The sequence below is a fragment of the Ambystoma mexicanum genome, chromosome 6q (assembly GCF_040938575.1).
Source record: "Ambystoma mexicanum isolate Mex_15411 chromosome 6q, UKY_AmexF1_1, whole genome shotgun sequence".
Classification (NCBI taxonomy): domain Eukaryota; kingdom Metazoa; phylum Chordata; class Amphibia; order Caudata; family Ambystomatidae; genus Ambystoma; species Ambystoma mexicanum.
Window position 1 is genome coordinate 1,556,796,787 of NC_090937.1, and position 21,373 is coordinate 1,556,818,159.

The 21,373-nt window shown below is 45.6% G+C and overlaps 1 protein-coding gene across 2 annotated transcripts in view; it reads right to left on the reverse strand.

Annotated features, from left to right (window-relative positions):
* Nucleotides 1–4,677: 4,677 nt before the first annotated feature.
* CDC25B (cell division cycle 25B) overlaps nucleotides 4,678–21,373 on the reverse strand; it is a 32,122-nt gene continuing 15,426 nt past the window's right edge. Inside the window, exons 4-16 of one of the 2 annotated variants that reach the window (XM_069632257.1) lie at nucleotides 20,046–20,087; nucleotides 18,733–18,772; nucleotides 17,349–17,450; nucleotides 16,695–16,817; nucleotides 15,713–15,850; nucleotides 14,586–14,660; nucleotides 12,431–12,613; nucleotides 11,373–11,468; nucleotides 11,220–11,282; nucleotides 9,818–9,916; nucleotides 9,193–9,326; nucleotides 8,240–8,351; nucleotides 4,678–7,171 (exon numbers count right to left, since the gene is read on the reverse strand). In XM_069632257.1, coding sequence (XP_069488358.1) covers nucleotides 7,031–7,171; nucleotides 8,240–8,351; nucleotides 9,193–9,326; nucleotides 9,818–9,916; nucleotides 11,220–11,282; nucleotides 11,373–11,468; nucleotides 12,431–12,613; nucleotides 14,586–14,660; nucleotides 15,713–15,850; nucleotides 16,695–16,817; nucleotides 17,349–17,450; nucleotides 18,733–18,772; nucleotides 20,046–20,087 — 1,348 coding nt within the window. In that variant the 3' untranslated portion in view covers nucleotides 4,678–7,030. Of the gene's footprint in view, nucleotides 7,172–8,239; nucleotides 8,352–9,192; nucleotides 9,327–9,817; nucleotides 9,917–11,219; nucleotides 11,283–11,372; nucleotides 11,469–12,430; nucleotides 12,614–14,585; nucleotides 14,661–15,712; nucleotides 15,851–16,694; nucleotides 16,818–17,348; nucleotides 17,451–18,732; nucleotides 18,776–20,045; nucleotides 20,088–21,373 lie in introns of both variants that reach the window. The other variant, XM_069632256.1, reaches the window with a different exon arrangement.

Genomic DNA, 21,373 nt, shown 5'->3' on the forward strand with positions numbered 1-21,373 from the left:
AAGCCCAAACTGTTGTCATTGCCAATTCTTGTTAGGGTCTGCCGGCTGGTAATAGGAGGCTATTTGTCCAAAGGTTTATGTTTCTTTGCAAGTTTATCCTTGAATTGTAAGGCTGAAAGGGTTTTAAAAGGGTAGTCAGCTGGGGTGGGTCTGAGCCCGCTAAGCATGTTTGAGCATTTCAGGAATAAGCATATGATATGTTCCATGTTGTCCAGGTAATGCATGACTATAACTGCAACATCAAGGGAAAATAGCAGCTGAAGTTATCTGACTTTCTTCCTCATCCATAAGTGGCCAGTAGAAACCATTCTCAAACCATGGATTGCTATCGTAGCCCTTTCTTCGGGGATGTACCCAGGACTTACAAGGAGGTCATGTGATTTTGCAGAGTTTCAAAGAAAAACACCCACTACTTGAATGATTCTAATTAGCGATTAACACTGGGGACACATTGAAAGGGACTGAGAGGCATTAAGGTTGTGCACAACAGCTAACCAAACTCAGTCCCACAACCCAAAGAAGACATCCTTGCTTCCTCCATTGTGACGGTCATCACAGGTGAAGCACTCGTGCCCCTTCAACGTTACCAATGCATCGCTCACCCAGGGCACCATGCAGAGGCACTAAAAAGGAGACCGATCCCGTCCCTTCTGAAAAACCTCACATCGACTCATATGACCTGACCTTGTCATGCATCTACCCTTCCCCAATAAAGTGACTGAGAAGACCGTCACCATCCACTTGCATGAATGTATCACTAAACACAATCTCCTGCTGGGTTACCAATCTAGTTTGCGACCATGATGCAGCAAAGAACTTCACCATCAAAGTTACTGATGAAATTCAACCCATTCTGCTTTCTCATCCTACTCATCCTCTGTCAAAGCCTTCTTCGACGTCCTCACCAGTGCATGGGCTTCAATGGAACAATCCTGCGGAGGTTCCCTCCTACCTCTCCAACAGTGAATAACTCATCCGGATGGGCCCAAAGGATCCCAGCATGCCTAGTAACCCAGCATTGTTCCACGAGGCTCCACTCCATCATGTCATCTTTCAACATCTACATGGAACCTCTGACTATGGGAGCTCACCAACACGATACATCACAATGCAGATGACACACGGCATTACATAAAGATCCTTTGCATCAATGACAACCATCGGCTCAAGCACGGTCTGTCGCTCATCTAAGCCTGGATCGCAAGATCCTATCTGAAGCATAAGTGTTCAAAGACTGAATAAATTATCCTAGGAAACCCCAAGCACCCCAACTACAGAAGTTTCTCTCTGACTTAAAGCTTGATGGATTCATGCTTCAACTCTCATTAAGTGCAGAATCCTGGCTGTACCATCAACTGTGACCACTCATTTAAAAGACCCCGGCAACATGGTACCAGCTTGCGCTCCTCTACAAAGTCAGGCCGTTCGTCCCTGCCAAGTTTCAAAAGTGCTGTCCTACTCCATGGTCATCTGTACGGTGCAGAGTTGCCACTCATAACAGCCAAAGAAGCCACCTTGTCCCCTGTGAAATCTGTGCACCACGCCGAGCAAACCTCATCACAGGACTAAGTAAATTTGGCATCACACCATTGTCTAGATGCTGCACTGGCTCCCCTTCAGGCAAGCACACATCATCTAGAAAGTGTGCATCCTCGACAAAGCAGCGACAACCAAAATACTATTGTACCTGGCCTAGTAAATGTTGTTTCCCAAATCAAGTCTGGATCTTTGATGCATAGGCTGGGGTTAAAGTTGCAAAAGACAGCCTGCAAGCAATACACGTCAATGCAATGCATGCTTTGCACAAGAATGCCAGTTTCCAGTCTCACCAGTAAGATGCCTAGACACAGGAACACAACAAGTAAGACAGAGGTAAAGTTGAAAGGTCTCTGATGAACTTCCTTTATGCAAAGGATTCTATTAGCAAAGAGAACGGTATCTAGCTTCATTAAACGCATACCCATGTGGACTCTGTAGCTTAGACACCAATAGTTTAGAGTCGTGGATGTTGAAATCAGTCTCAACCTAAATAATTTTATATGGATGGTGGGTCACTGAGCTGTAAAAGAATGAGTACATTTCCTTCAAGAGAGAGCGCCCAAGAAGAGCCTCGTTTCCCTCCTTGGGCCTCAGCTATGCAGCTATGGAAGAGAAGCCAAATCTGAAAAACAATACAAAGCTCCATCCAGCAATTACTCTGAATCACTGCAAAAATACAGGAATGTCGGGCTTCTACAGGCAGAATTCAAGTTCCATTCATTGAAAGAAATCCAGATGCTGATGCCCTTATGGGCTCTGTGACCCTTGGTTGGTCTATTGTATATCATGTGATATATAGTGAAAATAGGCTGCCACTACTGTAAATGTCAAGGTTTTTATAGCGCAAAAGGTGCCATTTACGTGGTCACTTGGTGCCCTGGCGGCTCTGTGAAAAGGAGGGGAGGGGTTAGTGGGAGGAGCGGGAAAAAGAGTGGGCTGTGTTTTGTTGTAGTGTTGTGAAGTATATGTGGTTTGCTGTGCTAAGGAGTTCAGGTTGTCTGTAGTGTATTGTGTGACGGTGTATGCAGAGGGTTCAGTGGTAGTGGTAGTTTTTGGTAATGTGCAGGTCTTAAGCTTTTTCCGGTTGATTAGTAGTGCCTACCCATCCGCTGTTGCCCTTTCTAGTTGTATCAGTGAGTTCGCCTCTGAGGTGATGGGTTCCAATGCTGCACTGCTAGTCAGTTGGCACTCTGAACTCTGCTCTTTTTTTGACTGGGTGCTGGTTCTCTGCCCCAAGGGAGGTCCGCGGTGGGCTGAGGGCTCTTTGACAGGGTTCCTTTGAGGAGTTTCTAGTAGGGCGGGTTTAGTGCCGCGTCTAGTTCCCTCTTGTTGTCACGGGCAATTGCTAATACGTCCTCCATCTCAGTTTGCACAGGGGGTAGTGTTACCAGATGAGTCCATGTGCCCAAGCACATCCTACCCCAGTCATAGGATCGGCTTATTGTCGGTTTACTATAGTACATTTTATTCACTTGAAATGACCCAGCAAAACAAATCCCAGAAGCAAATGACAGAAAACTGAAAGAACAGGACTAGACACAGTGGGTTGCCAGTGGATTGCCTCTTACTTGGCTGACAGATACTGGAGCCGTGGCCGCTCACCCCGGCCGCTCACCCAACGCCTATCTCCTGTGGCATACCCCAAGGCTCCTGTGTCTCCCTCACACTCTACAATGTGTATACAAGACCACTTTTGGATTATCTGGATTCCCTCAGCATCTCTTATACTAATTACGCTGACGATACACAAATTCATATCCCTCTTACTGGTAACCACACCATGGACACTACCAGAATGACCTCAATCTACGAAGCAAACCAATCCTGGATGGCCACAGATAGCCTGTCTTAACGATGAAAAAACTGAGCTCCCCATCATCAGCCCACCTACTAGGCCTTCACCATCAAGGGCCACATAATTCCTGTTGCCGCTTTTGTCAAGACTCTGGACGTGTACCTTGACTCCTCATTAAGCATGGCATGCCAACCACATTGCATCATCATCGGGGTAAGCGACTAAGCTCATTAATTAATGCCAACAAACCCTTCCTGTCCACTAAGAACCGGCTTCCAGTGGCACGTACCCTCATAAGCTCTAAACTCGATTGTTATTCTCTTTTACAGCACGTATGAAAAAAAATGAACAAAGTAAAAAAACATACAAAACAATGCCCTGCTGGCAGCACTACACATTGGCAAGCAGGATGACAGCAAACAGGTTAGAAAATCTGACCACTGACTCCCGGTCGAGGACTGAATCAAGTTTAAGATTGTGTCCATCACCCAACGATGCTTAGCCAATGACGCTCCTCCATAACTGTCACAAAAAAATCAAGAAGCACTCTTCAGCCAGACCAGTAAGTTCAGCCTATAAATATTGCCTCACCACGCCAAAATTTAACCGGAAACGATTGCGTGGCTCCAGATTCCCAGTCCGCTCCTCCACCCTCTGGAATGAGCTACCTCCTTATCCTGAGGCGAACCATCCTACAATTACATCAAGAAGACTCTTATTAAAACCCACCTTTTCAAGTGACACTTCCTCCCTCCATCCTATCCCCTTTTCCCTTTAGCCCTACTACAACTGTCTTCCTCTTCTCTGTAACCAGCGCCTAGATGCCCATGGGTTTTGCACACTTCTTTGTATATGTGCAAATAATCAAGTAAATAAGTGACCCGGCTAAACCTTCGTTGTGGTGCACCTTTATAATATCACTTTTCTAACCAACTGCTATTCAACTGCTATTCAAAGGGAAAAAACATTGGTTTTTCAAAATGCATATTATAGTGCATATAAATGTGCAAAAGATGTTGGAAAGCAGTTCGTATTACACAAAGCTGCCACAAATTCTGAGAGACTATTTGTCTGCATGGAAGAAGCTTGGTCGAGTTTGACAAGATTTAATGATGGAAAATTTCAGAATGAATTTGCAAACTGCGGGTGGATGGCTTATAGGTAAGGTTCAGTGTCATATATGTAGTATTCGTAAGAAAAATGGGTTTAAAACTATAATCTGCAGTTTATTGTATGTTTCCCGAATAAGTAGGATTTTTTTGACTTCCACACATATATATTTCGTAATTTGCAGATTGGCAGGAAATGCGTCACATCCTCCAGACATCACAGGACGACAAAGATGTTTTTCACTGGGCAGTTTATTTTAACCCTGCAGCATAACGGAGGACAAGAGGCTCTTCGTAGAGTGCCATCCTCTAAATCATGTACAAAAAATAAAAACTGCGCACACATCATGCAACACAAACAAAATGCACAACATCACAATGCAATCGTACGCCACTCTGGTGTTAGAACACAACACCCAAACTGCTCTACCTTCAAATTAAAGGCACAAAACAACTTGAGTCCCATATAAAATTAGGAGTGTTTTCCAACCCTGGCTAGTGAAAAATAGTTCAAGAGGCGATTTTGTGAAACTTAAAGCGATTCATGGGTGCTGCGTAAAGCTCCATAAATAAATAGGGGGGAAAAGCACCCAAATATCATTCATTTGATTACAAAATCCTTTAAACCTTGATTATTTAGCATAGACTTTAACATCCTGACTTAACCAATAAAACGTTATTGCTAGATATATTTTTTTCAAATTAAAGTTTTTGTCATTTTTCATTTTTTTTAATAACGCCCAAATACTATAATATGTTTCACATATTACTGAAATAGTACTGGACGACATTTTTTTTATTATACATTTAAACAGAAAAAGAAAACGTTCCCTGCATCCCCTTTGAAGTAATCATTTTTTAAAAACAGAAAAGAAAAACTCCAAAGCATTTTCGAATTGTCTGTGTCGTAAACAGGAAAAAGGGGTGCCCCGTTAAGAAGAGGCAAAGTATATCAAGTGCTTTTTTGCTAAATGAATGCCCGCCGAGGCAGCCATTTTGGGGACACGCGCGGTTGCTCCTTGGATCTAGGTACCGTGAGAACGTCAGTTTCATTAGTACCCGTTTCTTATACATCTTTGATGGGTGTGACCGAATGAACTTCAATCCGGAGCAGTCGGAGCAACCTAGAGCATCTTGCTCCTGTTGGGAATAATGGATGCATAGCAGTCTTCTGGGGTAAAGATTTTTATTTATAAAGAGTCCTGACTTTCGCGCCCATTGCCTTCAAATCCTCTGAAAAGATAAGGCTCCAAGAAACTCACCATCCGCTTTCAGCCAGTGGGATTTTCAGGAATCCCCAAACTTGCAATCCACTTTCCTGCTCGAATGAAGCAATCAGAATCCTCTAGCGCTGTCCAAGGAAACTAGAAATTCCCCACCATGAAAGAAAACAATGCGTGCGTATCCTCTATCCTTGTCTCGCGGAACTAGGACTCTTGCTACCTGGACCCAGGAAAGTAGCAATCCACCAACGGAATAAATAATTCAAATAAATAAGCAGAGGCCTTCATTTGATTGGTTTCCTGTAGAAAGTATTGCTGTTTTCGAGACGCACAAATATATCATGGGAGCCGAAAGAAATGGGTAATTCGCCAATTCGCCAGGAGAGAATTTCCGTACACAAAATAGAAAATTTGCCTGCGGCTGAGCTCATCAAGCCAACCATCAACCGCAAACCTAATCATGTTTCGTGAATATCCCCAACGATTGAAACTCAGAAGAGGCCATTTGGATATAGGGCAATTTTTTGATCATTCTAGAAATCTGCATTACTCGTTGGGTTGGTGACGAGCTAACCTCTCTTCCTTCACGGAGCATTTCAATTTAGATAGCTCAGAAAGTTAATACTCAGTTTTACTATTCCAATTTTATGCCATAAATCAAAGGTCTGTCACCTTTGGCTCTCCATATAAGTTTTGTTCTACAACTCCCATCAATCCAAGAGATCAAAACCAATGGCAATGAATCATATGGAGAACCACTGGTTGCAGACACCTGATTTACTCTCATGATATTGTTCTGTTACTTCAATTCCCTCCCAAGTGGAGGACATTTTCTGGATCATGTGATCAGTGAATTCCCGAAGTCAAAAACTATGCGGAGGAATAAATATTCTATCTAAGATCACCCATCTGTTGGACAGAAAGCACAAAGGAATCCCGGTTGTATTTCAGCTGGAGGCCAAATCCAAACAGGGACAATGTCAAATGGATTTTTACTTCCATGTTGTATTGTGACCATTTGAGGAGGAAGACATTCCAAGACACACGTTATCACGCATGGACTTCACAGGCACACGCAGTCGCGTGTCTTCTGGGTTCCCACATTTTGCATGTAAAAACCAGTCGGATATCCCACGAAGAGCAGTCTGTAGGGAAATGCAAATGGCAACAGACCCTGAACTCGAGTCTTGCTATAGGTGCCAGCCCACGGCATATTTCTTCAGTATCTGTCCACTTCTAGATGTGTTCAATCCAGCCGCGTCTTTTGCCATTTCTCACCGTCGCGGTATGTTACCCTGGGGCCAGCCCAGGCTTTGCCAATGTTTGGAAATAACAGTTTTTTGGGCGAAGGCAGACTCCGCTGATCATAAATTCTTCAGCCGGTTGTACAACTCTCTCTTGCTTTTCTCACCAGCCCAGGTTCTGCTCTTCATACGGAAAGTCTTCAGTTCCTCCTTGAACTCCTCGTGGTACATGGGACGGTAGGCTTGTGGGTCGCACTGCGTCTGGGAGAGAGAGAGAGAGGCCAAAAACATTTAGAAAATGCAGACAGAAAAACACACAATGTCTAAATGTCTAGAATGCGTAGTTTGAAATCGTAGACTTGAGATTGGTTGCCCCCAAATAGGAGGTATGAGGGCCCAGCCAGTCTGCTAGGTAGTCGCGTGATCTTCGTACAAGGCATATATGGTTTCTTACTTTAATTATGTTTAAATTCACTCCCTTGCCTGTTGGGCTTTTCACATACAGATTTGAGATCCTGACTCTGGAAGGTCTCCAATCTGATTTGATTTTTCTGGAGCTCTGGCCAAAGGACAGTAAAGCACTGGCTCTAGTGAGCGGAGCATGGTGTTTGTCCATCTCTATTTTCTGCTGTTTAGAGGCCTTCCCATACACCCTCTCAAATTCCTCACGCTCTCTCAGCAAAGGAGAGGTAAGGCTGCATTACAGACCAGTGCACTGGGATATACAGAGTGTGTTCTACAGCTGGGATTCCTGCTGCCTTGATGCAATGGCATTATTATCCAATGGAATGGCAATAAATGTGTCAAACAGTGCCGAATGGCTGCACCAAGTTCTTAACTCATTGAGCTAGCTTCTAGGATTTCTACAGCAGATGTTAAAATCCATAGCTATCTTGCCATACAAAACGGAGTAAAAAAAACGATTACAGGTGATAGTCATCAGCTGGAAGCCAATCAATCATCTGGGGAAGTGCATATTTTAACCCTAGAGGGGCAGACTCATCCTTTGCTCTCAGGCTAACAATCACGATTCTAGCGCTTACAGACAATTGTGTGCGCTATAGACACCATTTTCATCTGTGGTTTGGCGCAACTCGTCCTCCCAAATGGGAAGCTGCCATTTGGCCAACATTCCTGCCTTTCAGCATGCAGTCAGCTTAACAATCCTCTTACCCAGAGCACCCCAGACTCTTTCGCCACGGTTTGCTGCGGCAGTTCTGGCCTTCCCCGGGCTCATGAGCGTTCACCAGCCTGCAGCCTTCGGCACACCCAGCTGAAATAGTTCGGCGGTTAAAAACACAGGGGAGGAGTGCAGCGAGAGGGACTTACTTGGAACTTGGGGAAGAATTCTTTATATCCGCCTTTCAAAACATAGAGTTCGGGGTAGTGGAGGCTTGGGTATTCGTTGCACATCCTGTCTTTTTCACGAACAAAGCGGCACCTGTAACAACAAGGAAACATTAAGATTAGTGTCTCAACACAGGGCGTGGTTTGGGATACATTTTGTATCACAAGAGAAAGATCACTCAACAGGTGCTCATGTAAAACAACTGCACAGTTGCCAACATGACCCATTCCAATCAGTAGGTGCTTACCCAGTCCTGTTTTTTGTTGTTGCATCCTGGGACTTGTAGTTCCACGTTTCCTCGTTCTAAAACACAGACTACAAGTCCCAGAATGCAAAAGAAAATCAGAGGACTGCATAAGCGCCTACAAATTGGAATGGGTCATGTTGACAACAGCTTGTGGCAGAGCTTGTGCCCAGTAAACATGGATTGAGTAATTGCACTACTGCCAGGAGGCCTCACTTCATGCACCTTCAAGCCAGTCCTAACTTTTCAGCCAAAAGCATCTGGCAAGCTCAGGGTTGGAGGCCCATATAGAGGAAGGATAGCTCAGGGGCAACGCGTTTGTCTTGGAAACAAAACAACAGCGTGTGAGGTTAGAATCCCGATCTCGTCATTAGAAACCATGCGCTGGCATTAAGAGTGTTATAAATGACCACTAAATTAAAAAAGGCAACTATAAGTCAAACAATGCAAAGAACTTTTGATTATACAACAAGGAATGGCTGAATGAGTCACACAAGACATGGGGCAACTTGACAGCTAAGGAAGCCCCATGTGGACCTTCTTGGGCGACTTGTCAAAGTATCTCTGGATTCCGGTCTAGTCCTTCACTGCTCATTTTGGCACTCGTATGACATAGCCTACTGCCCCCCAAAAAACATTTTAGAAACGCGCAAAAATCCCACTATGCAATCCAGTATAAAGCTGACTTACATTCTGGGGCCTCGCTCAGAGGAGAATTCACAGTGAAAAACGACGATGACTCGCTTGTCCAGGCTGACGGGGACGATGGGCTGCTTGAGCAGGTACTCCTCCACGTCCTGCTCCATTGGAAGATTAATGGCTCCCTATGAGACACAAGCGGCCGGCAGGTAAGTGGCTGAGGATGGAGCCGTCGTTGGTTCTACGAACATTTGCTGATGTTGGCCTTTTCATCAAATTTGCTTTCGTCAAATTTGCTGCTGTTTTTTCATCCCTAAAAGCGGTTCCACCCCCACATGGTGCATACCTTACCCAAACTTACCCATCTGCAGGTTTGTGGTAGACAAAGTGGAGGGAAATTTGGCGGAAATGAATTCGATTAAATTGCCATTCGGCAAAAGTGGGGAAATACCCCATAGTTCCAAATAACACAAGTGTTGGAAAAGGCACAGGTGTGAGAAGTTCCGGGGATCTGCAGAAGACCTGAAAATGATGGGCTACCGCCATCAAAGCTTATTTTAGCACAAAAGGGAAAGGGAAGCATCTAGTGACTAAAAGGGGGCAGGCGACGAATGGCAAGGAAACGTTTTTACAATCACGGGGCTAGTGGGTGTAACATGTTTCTAGCCCGGCTTACCTTAATATGGCCACCTTCAAACTCGTATGGGTACCGGCAGTCGATAACTACACAGCGCTCTACGATGCTCTTGAATTTCCCACTCAGCACGGCCATCATCTGGAGAGAAAAAGCATTGTGCATGGTCAAATCATAGTGCAATCGCTGATGGCTCCTATCAACTCTACTTTGCCTAATCTCGTCAGTGCAGGAATTCTGTGCATGTACAATTACATATTGTATGGTATTCGGTTATTTATATAGCACTCTTTCCCCATTTGTATGGCCTCAATGCACGTTGTGGTAGGAACACCCTCAGTGATGGTAGTCTGTGCTGGACGTTCTAAGGGTTTTAGATTCAGAGATGCATGTGTGCATTTTCGCCGGTCTAGGACTCGGCTGGCTAAGCTCGACCAAGCAGCCCGAAAAGGCCAGGCACGTGGGTGGTCGCTTTTGGTGGTTTGCAATAGAGTGCTATTGTTGAAGATTCGATGTGTGGCCAGCTATACCGAATTTCTTTTCGTTGGTAGTCACTGTATGCTACTGGCAGTGGTGTTCAGGTACGTCAGGTGTTTCAGTGTGGACGGCTACGTGCACTGCTAGACCGGAAGGGCATAGCCGTAGCTGCATTGTATGGTGCATGCTAGGACACAGGTACAGCCAGGCCACGCAAAGAGCACCACTGAAGTCCAAACGCATAGACAGACACAGAACAAGGCCTCCTAAATTAATTCATTTTCGAATTCCCTGCCCTATCGCCGAGGAGTACCTCTCCAGGCCAGTTCACTGGCATTTTAAATACAGAGCTGAATAAAGCAAGCTCTTGTACCAGGAGTCTTTTTTTATTTAACATCACCCTATTCACTGGTCTGGATCCAGCGTTGAATCCCTGTTCATGGGCTTGGACACTTACTGCAAGCCACAAGTCTTCTTCAGAGCCTGTCACTGCAGGCTCTGATGCTCTATAATTGCCCATGAGAAGACAGAGATAATAGTCTACAAATGTCAGTGATTCTCGCTTTTTATGTGCAGAGCAATGCTTGGTGAACTGCATATCTCCCTGTTTAGCGACTCAGCTTTCCTATATCGAACACTGTGACCCCCAGATTGGCACATATACATGTCCCCCTTTGATATTAGGTTTTTAAAGGGCACTGAAAGTGTTGAACCCAGCAAGCTTTGCCTGCATTAATGTCAGTGTTCTCAGCAGAGCACTGCCCTTGGTGGGTGATCTGCTGCTCGCTTTGCTCCTGCCTCCGTCACTGTGTCAACGCCAAAACAGGTATAGAGCTGGAGACAACGGTGGGACCCACCGCCTACATCATTTGCAAACAATGACCGCCCATGGGTGAAAATCACAGACAAGCATGGCTTTCTAATGAACATATGATCAGCCGCGCGTACAAACTCCGCTACCGCTTACCATTTCTGGAGAGATGTACTTCAGGTCTTGGTGTTTCCCTTCGGTGGTCTTCAGAACATACGCCTGGAAGGAGACAGACACAGGTCAACAACCGGAAGGAAACATTTACAAATATTCACTTTTTTTTAAAGCCTTACATTCTTCTTTCCTTACCTTTGAGAAATCGCCAATCAGCTCTCGCTGGTCATCATCTAAAATGTTTTCAATGTGATCAGCGCACAAGGACTTTGATCTACATAAGCGTGGTTTCTGCAAAGGAAATGACGTGTCAAATTGGTACTTGTGTCTATAACGGCGCTTGTCAAGCTCCCAACATAGCACAGGAAGTGTATAGATTTCACATGTGGCCATGCACGTAATTCGTGTCATTTCCCCATAGTCATGAGAGGTACAGGAAGTCACAATTGACAGTGCAGTTGTTGACCAAATGACAAGCTATTTTGGGATATTTTTTTTACAATATTGACTTCCCTGAAGGCACATGTTATTGATCAGTGTCAGGTCAAAAAAATGAAACCACCCCAGCAATCACCATGACATGTCTTTACTTTAATAATAAAAGTGCTGTGGGCTGGACCCTTTCTAAGAACTTCCAGCAGTTAAAGGTTACATGTCTTTATATCGGAACATTTTTATGAAGAATGCACTACCCTACGCAACAAAATAGCTATAACGAAAACTATAACGTTTTTTTGGGGGGATCCCTCCATCCCGTTTCCCACACGTAAAAACCCACCCCAACCGTTTCCCCTCAAGATTTAACCCTTTAACCCACCCCTAAGTGCATTCTTCAAAAAAGATTTGACGTTTGTTCATTCTTTATAACATTTTAGTTATAAAGATAGTTTTATAACTATATCTGTATATATACCTGTGCCATATATTTTGACCTTCTGCAATGTATGCTGATGCCACCCTTCTAAAGAGGTTCAGGCAAACTGTATGTCTTTGCTAGCACTTCTGTAACTAGGATTTCTCACAAGCACTTATGTAACCAAGCAAGCCTTAACAGGCCACGATGCTCAAGGGCAGTTGTGCGCTTTACAAATGCAAACAAATAAATAAATAAATCCAATGTGGGCTCTGCTGAAGTGACTATCTCAGTATTCGTTTGGTTTGGGGATGCAGGAATTAAAACAACCCCCACCAGCATGGGAGACAATAATACAACCAAAAAACCCAACTGCATTGCTTTGCCGCCCTGGACTCACCGGCTCCTCCTTCTCAACCATCTCTGTGATGGCGTCCCCCATCAGACTCTTCCTCCTCTTGGGCTTAACAGGGGTGTTGTCGTCCTCGGGCCGGTCCGGTCTCTTTAGGATCGGCCGCATCACCCGGCAGGGCATGGAGGGCGAACGGAAGAGCCGGCGGCACTTGCTCCTGATGATGAGATCCTGCAGAAATACAAGAGGCAACACTTGCGTCAAGACAACATTCCGCTCTTGCAGACCGCTGTCGGACGGGCCAAAAGTCACACACATGCACGAATATGGGACGGACTCACAGCAGGTATCAAAACTGCTGAGAACCATTTAACTCCTGCTTGCAGCCTAGAAGAGCCAGGTTACCTTGACAACAACATCATCAATCTACCTCTGATGCCGCATACCCATCTACCTCCTGTGTGTTTTGGATGAGACTACGCTAGGACACGCCTATGAAACATTTAAATCATAAAGGACCCTACATATTAGATAAAGTGATCAATTGCCCTACATATTAGACAAAGTGATGCAATTGATCATAATAGACAAAGTGATCAATTGCATCTCACGTGGCAGTTTGATCTGTGGCATGCGGCCCGCGATCCCCATCGCGAGTTGCCGCAGCAGGTGGTTAATCAACTGGCACAAGGTGGCATCTATCATGGGGATTTCAGAAGCTGGTCCCTCACTCCTTTCATATTCCATCACACTCTAGCATTGTTTAGAGAGATGTCAAATCGCTAGGGGGTGCCTACCCTACGCAAACCAGGTTACCGCCGCATAAATCATGGGCTGGCGATGTATGTCAAATTAAACACAAGCTGCGGAAATGACTTCATTCTCGCTTTCGATGTTGATCATTTCTTTCCACTGTCTAGTGCTGTCATGTTATGCAGGATAACAGACATAATCCAGAGATACTGCTTTAAATGTATACATCCCGGGTGAGGATAATTGCACACTATAACATCAGCATCTCAGCCAATCAAGCCTTCTCCTAAATACATTGCTAATGCTGGCCTTGCCATGTCCCACGTGACAATCATTTTAATTGTGTCAATCTGAGCAGGTTCCCAGGCTTCATCTACCAGCTCCTTGGTGGTTTGTTTACTAAAGCTATATTCGTTGCCATGTTCCACATCCTGCAGGAGGCTGGTGATGCCTATTGGCTATTGGCCATTAGGTGTGGGGAGGCGGATATTACCACTAAGCTTGTTTAAGATAAAACATTGCAAATTCGATGGAGGTAAACGTCCCAGCTGCCACCTGGAAACACCAATTAGCACTGTCCAAAATGGACTGCAGTCTTTCGCAGCAGTAGTCGCCTTAGCTTACAGGCGGCATCCCGCTGCACCCCAGCTGGCACATGGCGGGTGCCTGCCAGCAAAGTGGGGTATTCTAATGAGGAAGCCCCTCGGAGGAAGCATTCCGTTTGCTTTGCCTGGTTGAACCCTGAGCACTGAATGCAAAGCGATGACGTGCCCTGCAAAGGACTCGTTCATGTCCATGACGTTAAGTAGGACAATAGCGTTCTTGTATAGGGGCCGCTCATTAGTCGTGTATTGTGGATGCGGCATTGGTCATTGTCCATGAAAAATACTGTGTTCATTGTCCATGCAGTTGGATGCAACAATGTTTCATAGGCGCAGACAGAGGTGGAGGGATATATTAGGGGGCGAGAGGGGATTGAAAGACTTGTGTGTAGCTATGGAAGCCTGACATTACACAGCTGCCAACCTCCCCCATAGCATTAGTAACAGGTTCCCAGTCTTGGCATTTTAGCCAACATCATTTTGCATGTTGGGGTATGTAGTTCTGTTTTTCCCACCATAAGCACCAGGCAACCTCTAAGGGAATAAGTGTGGGGAAGAGGGCAAAGTGTAGCAAAGTCTGACTGAATTGGTATAGTTCCTTTCCAATAACCCCATTTACTCCCAGACCAGAACAGTTATATGTTTTCACAGCCCTGCACCCATACGCCACTCAGCCCTCTACTCTAAGCTTAGTCTCGAGAGGATAGCTCTGGGGCAACACGCTCGGAAGCAAGACGACGCAGAGCAGCATAGGTTCGATCCCCGGGTCCGCGCTTAGGCACTTCCGGGTATTAAGCGCGTTATAAATAACCAATTACAATTAGTCTACGTTTGTCCAAGACACTCACCGTTTGCGACTCTTCGTTCCTGACCAGAGGGGCGGTTAGCAGATTTTCCATTCCGGATGGGACGTCAGTGTGATTCTGAAAAGAAATAAAAGATGAGATGAGAAAAGTATAAAAAGGGTGATTACATCAACGTCTACCTGCAGAACAGGCACATGGAAACCCTTGAATGTAAGCGCTTGCTGCGCAGATCTGAATCTGGGTCGCTGCTTCCTTCTAAGTACACCCAATGCCTGGCTATTGAAAACGATGTACGAGAATGCTTAGGCAAAAACGTTCATAAAGTATCGCTAAATACAAATAGTGATAAAGCACCTACTGCATAGGTGGGGTTCCATCGATCTATTTTTATATTTATCGCCACACCCCCAAAGGCCTCTGGGTGCTTTGTGCGCAGAACAGGAAGTGTCGATATTTAGAATGGGTCCATTTTATCATGCATTTGTAGAAAGCTTTACACATAGCCCCCACCCCGCCTATTCTAAGCATGTGCCATTATTACCAAATTTAACAGTACTCAATTTATCAATCTTATGGGTGAATGGGTTAGTTAGGCGTGCCAGGATTTGAACCTGTAACCACAGAAATGCAAAGTGTGATTCCTTGACTCACTAATCTATCTCACTGTTGTTTAGCGCCAAGAAGAAAACGCTTACTGTAGGAGATGATGGAATGTGCAGCAAGCAGCTAGTTCATATGTGTTACACATATAGAATCTGATTCGACGAGTGGGTGAATCCAGAATTACATTATGTAGGCATGGAGTTTCCATGTCCCAATGTCAGCAACTGTGCCACTAGGCCAGGGTTGTTCAACTCCAGGCCTCGAAGGCCAAATCCATGTCGAGTTTTCTGGATACCCCTCATTAATATTCATGATAAATTTGCATGCAATGATTCTAAATGCATGCACATTTTGACTCATGAACATTAATGAGGGAGAGCCTGAAAACCCTGATTGTTTGGTTTCAGGAGTAAAATGTTGCTGAATTGTGTCCCGCTCTCACCCACCCCTACGGCCAACCGTCAACTATGCATATTATGGAACGTTTGGCATGCATTGTACAGGGCCGTCATTTCTGGCAGCAGAGAGGCAACACAGTTCCTCAAAGGTTTAGAGTCGACTCGCACCTTCATATCCTCATCATGCATGATGTCCATGTACCCATCGTCCTCGTCTTTGTTGGGCGAGAAGATCAAAGAAGAGCGGTGGAGAAACGCAGGGCTATCGCTGTCACACTCTGGGTCTTCCTTCTCTGGCGTGTGGCACTAGACACAAAACATAAAGTGGATACATTTAAAGCCAGCTCAAAATATGAAGTTAGATTCAAACAACAAACAAGCACATTTTATGAGATCCGCACTCTGGCTGCTACAAGACGCACCTTTTTATTTGCTAACGTTTGCCCTTTGGCAAATCTGGAAAGGTCCCTAATCTCTAAAAGATACTTCAAATCCAGCCACCATTGAAGGACAAATGCGTCTTCCACTAAACAAGAAATCCAGCTACCATTGAAGAAAAATGTGTCTACCCCTATATATCGACAACTATAATGTATCTACCATTGAGAGACAAATGTACCTCACACCAAATGACAATTGCAACAAAGACAATAAAAAAGGGCAACTCTACCTACCACTGATGGGCGCATGTAGAAGGCACGTACATCTACCAAAAGGACACACTTATCCAGAAAGTAACTTGCCAATGCATATTTAATGGAATGGGAGGGACAGATGTTTCTACCACTGATGGCCAAAAGTTTCCAAACATGAAAGACAAATTTGGGGGGAGTGTAAGGAATTATTGCAGTCATGGGAAAACGGAAGTACAACAAGTCTATCAGTGAGCGTACACAGAAGGATACATGCACTGTGGGTCACAGGACAACGCCTATTCTCATCTGTAAATCGACTTCTGACAGCACATAAGTTCCATCTAAGCGGACGAGCAGATCCTTTAAGCTGAAGAGCCAATCCGCTCCGGCTAGCCCCTGTGCAGCAGACACACACAGGCGCGCACGCGTCCTTAGCGCGCATGCGCCTTTCCACCTTATAGCATTACAGTGATGTCTGTTCTACAGGCGCACTCCTGACAAAGCCCGACACTCACCATGAGGGCAGGCGCCGAGCTCGGCCTTCGGGCGAAGGTGTCCTTCTGGTCCCCCATGTCAAACGAACAAAGACGCACTCGGGAAAGTGGGCGTGAAGACGGCTTCTTAAATATGAACACCTCCTTTGGATAAAACAGAGGACTTGTGTAAGTTAAATCAGACTCTATGATCACCAAACATGCAGCAACTGTCTGCCCTGTCCCCAGTAGCTTAAGTTATTTTTGCAGAAAAGTCGAAGGTGGAGGGGTGGGGTATTTTGACGTGGGAGGGTAACGTGCAGTCACGCAGCACAGTCTCTGTGGGTTAGTAGGAGACTGGGAATGGGGACATGCCTTGTGTAATGTTTGAAAATAAACTCATGCAGAGATGGTGAATACTGGACGCTGGTATAGGCCAAAATTAAACGGCCTGGCATGAAGAAGAAACAATTAGCATTCATATAGAGCAAGCAAGGGGAAAGCTGGAGACTGTGCAGGACGGAGGTGCAGAGTATGGGAGCCAGGGTTTCTACTGCATGACTGCATGTGATTCCAGCAGATAATAGAACCATTAGGACGCTCCAGGGCACTATAGTGAAACACCCAAGCAGATGCAGCCAAGCCCTAGCTGCACCCGAGCACTGCACGCACATCTGTCTTGAGCAAGCCACTTACATTTTCCTTGTCGCACTTCACAGGAGACCTCTCTGCGGCCTGGGAGAACTCCAGCGAGTTGGAGATGTTTCTGAGGACGGGGCTGGAGCCCAGGAGCTTCACCTGGAGGGAGCAAGAATCAATATGAGAATTCAGGAACAATCACTATACAATAAGTTAATACAATGAAGTCTAAGGCGCTGTGGATATAGCATGGCTGGGACACTGAGAAAGGGGCGTGTTGCCATAGGCAGTGGCAACCAGTGGGAAATGGGGTGCATCTATAAGCATTGAGGTGGCGAGTGACTTTATTATGGTTGGCTAACTTCAACGTTTGCCCTCTGTTTACTCCCTGAAGAGAGGGGAGTAATGCACAGGTGGGTATAGATGCTTACTCCCTTTGGAGAGAGGGTAGTAATGCAGAGGAGGGTATGGATGCTTACTCCATTTGGAGAGATGGGAGTAATGCAGAGCAGGGTATGGATGCATACTTCCCTTTGGAGAGATAGGAGTAATGCAGAGGAGGGTATGGATGCATACTCCCTTTGGAGAGGTAGGAGTAATGCAGAGGAGGGTATGGATGCATACTTCCTTTGGAGAGGTTAGTAATGAACGGGAGGGAATGAAGGGTAACAATCGCCCATGTGGAAGTCACATTAAGACAGAACATAAGACCGCAATAGCATGCATCTGCTGAATGCTATGCAAAACCGGAACAGGAAATATACGATGACGTCACTGCTTTAGACAGAAAATGGGATACAGTGCCCTTAGGACTATAATGACAGTGCTGCCATTTTTTACCATTTCTGCTGTGCAGATCTGCACCGCTGGGGCAGCAAACACGGGATAAACAGTACCTCGAGTGTGGTATTAGAAGGAAAACATGTTTTTCCTGTATGGGACCAGCCTGCTGAGATATATTCTCCTTATATTGCAAAACAGACCAGCGATTGCACCACCGCTCACTTCCGTGTCTAATAACAGGAATCTCCATTTCCCGAAGAGGAACAGTGGATTTCTTCACGCGCTAGACTTGTGTCAACACCTCTGCCATTAGAATACAGCGACAACCTATTACAGATTTCAGTCCAGCTGGGCACACATCCAGTGCCCTGCACTAGCGCTCCCTCAGCACCTGCACACATGCCTGACCTCTTGGGTTGCTCACTGGAGCCGAGCCAGCCCGCCTAAATTCTAATCCTGGCCAAATGCACACACCCATTTAAGCCTCTTCTTTCCCATACCTGGACTTCCTACAAGAAAGCGCTTTGAGGCCATAGAAAGGTGAAAAGGCGCTATATAAATGGCGTATACAATACATATAAAACGCAATGCATTCCCCACACAGGCCCCTGCGTTTATAGAAGCCTTCTGCTCGGCATAAGGATGTTACTTGGCTTACCGGCAGGGAGTTGATCCTCCGGATGCCCAGCTTGCTGATGCTGCTGCACGAGAAAAGGTAAAAAGGACATTTTAACACACACACGAATATGGGAGCAGTTCACAGACAACAGATGCCAACGAAGGGTAACAGTGGAATTCCAAACCGGGTTTTCCTCTTTGCATTAGGGCAATTGTAGGAACATTAGAAACCCTGGACTATCTTTGAAAATCCAGAGAAATGGATTGGAATTACACCGCCCGACATGGGAAAGTTTAGAGCTATGAAAAATATATTGCCCCCCCCCTCTTACAGACCCCCAACATAAAACACCAGTTATGGAATCCTTCATCACCAGCAGTGGGAAGGCCCAAGTAAAGCGTGTTGGTGTTTAGTTGACAACAGGTCCCATGTCACAGCGCTTTCCCAAATCCAGTCCACTTTTTTGTTACCCAACTCATGGCATGCTTGTTATTGTAGTCTGGTATTTCTAGTAGAGAAAGATGAACTAAAACCGCCCAAATGCAATGTGCTCATAACTGCCTGCCCTGTTCGGCACCCTCAACTGTGGCCCCCCTGGTTCAGCTGACCAGATGGATTCTACTGCACCCAGTTCTTAGCATAAGGGTTTGCGTATCACCCTTTTTATTCCATATAGCCTGTTTCCAGTTGAAGCTTGGAACGGGTGGGTTGGTATTGCTTCCTGAGGTATGTTGCTTTCACCTATTTACAGTGTCAAAATGTCCTTGCTCTTCCCCATGGCATACATATTTAGCGTGATATGTACCAATCCCACAAACCACCACTGGACCCGATTAAACCCAGTTACTGGAATCCCCAGGAATCTTGCTATTTTCAAAGGGTGTTTCACAAATTGTTTTATTTTTTTATTTGTTTGCATTTTTAAAGCGCTCACACAGCCCAGGGGCATCGAGGTGCTGTTACAGGAATATGTCTTAGTTGCATATTTATAACGAGTTTAATACCCAGAGGTTTCGAGGCGCGAGCCCGAGGATCGAACCCGGGGATGTGTCGTCTTGTTTCCACGGCGAGCACGTTGCCGCTGAGAGCACTTCAGTCAGCAGTGCAGTTCAAAAACAAAACAGGCCGACCCTGTGCAGCTCTCGCCATGTCCACATTGCTCGAGACAGCATCAGACACCAAACGGGACTGGCAGAGGCATTGCTATCACTGGCCCCACTGTTATCCTGGTCGCCACGAAGGCCGCGAGACAATTGCGGGGGGGGGGGGGGGACCTGGGGAACCTGCTGACATGCCGTAAAGGAAAAAGCAATCATTTGCGAACTGCTGGAGGGCAAGCAAAGGCAACTTACTCTTTTGGAAGCAATCCGGTTTCAAGAAGTGCTTTCCCAAAACTGCAAGGGAAAAAAACAAGAGTTAAGGCCGGATCCTTCACAATCAAAATAGAAGAAGTCTGTGTGTGTCTGTGTCTGAGATATCCAGTGTGTGTGTGTGAGAGAGAGATACATTCATCCTGAAATCTGACCCTTCCCTTTTCCAAAAAATACTAATTGTTACCCTCTCTTCTAACAGTACAGGGAGTGTTTAAACCCATTAAATGGCATGACCCGCGGTGATCACAAAAGCTCAGAATACACACAGAAAACGTCCGAATCTGCTATATTGGGTTGAATTGTAATATTAGAATATTTTTTAAAGCACGCAACCCCCCTCCCACTCCCGCCCCCAGTGGCTGCATAGTGCATCATGCCATGCGTCTGTAATGAATCTGCGACCAGGTCACAAAGCGTGTGGGTGTGACGCTGCATTCATGCACACACACCGTCCCTATTTACAGACCAAACCCGAAGCATCAAAAGCTGCACTTTCTGATTTGATGGCACTTAATGTTGGGAGCGCCACAGCAATGCCCCGTATAACCACCCTCAAGCACAAAAGCAAGCGGTTTTATGAAATCCACATCTTGGGAAGATGGCTCAGGGGCAAAGCGCTCGCCTTGGAAGACGCGGAGAAACGTAGGTTGGATTCCCGGATCCGCCCTTAGAAACCTCTGGGTATTAAAAACTCCTCAAGTGCCAGGCTATTATGCAAGTCTAAGCAAAAACGACGAGCATATTCGTCCTTGGCACTTAAGGGGTAGCGTGTTATAAATAAACAATTACACACTGAGGAAGAGGTTGCAGATCTAACAGATCGCAAATTAATCTAACAATCCGAAAATGCTGCATATTTGTAGGGCATTGGTGTATTGGGGTTGTTGCCACAGGAACCAAGTGCTCATTTGCCCACGATCCTACAGTGCCAATTCCGCAGCCATAAACTACATGGTGGAGATTACACGAAACATGTGTATTTATACATATATCAAGCTGCCAAACAACTGTTACAGGCAAATAACTTTCTTTCCGTTTTGTTTTATTTTATTACACCCATGGTGAAGGCTTAACAGTTCCTACTGTTGACAATGTCAATTTAAAAGGCTCAGAATGGCGAGACCCTTATCAGATTTCCTATGATTCAAACCCAAGAGTTACAGGTTACGCAATCCTGCCCAGTCTCTTTGCCTGGTACACTGGGCCTTTTTGTGGCCTGGGGGCCGACTTCCTTCAAGACAAGTTTGTTCCCTATCGCCCTGGGCGGACTCTCAGCTTGGGAGACAAGTTTGTTCCCTATCGCCCCA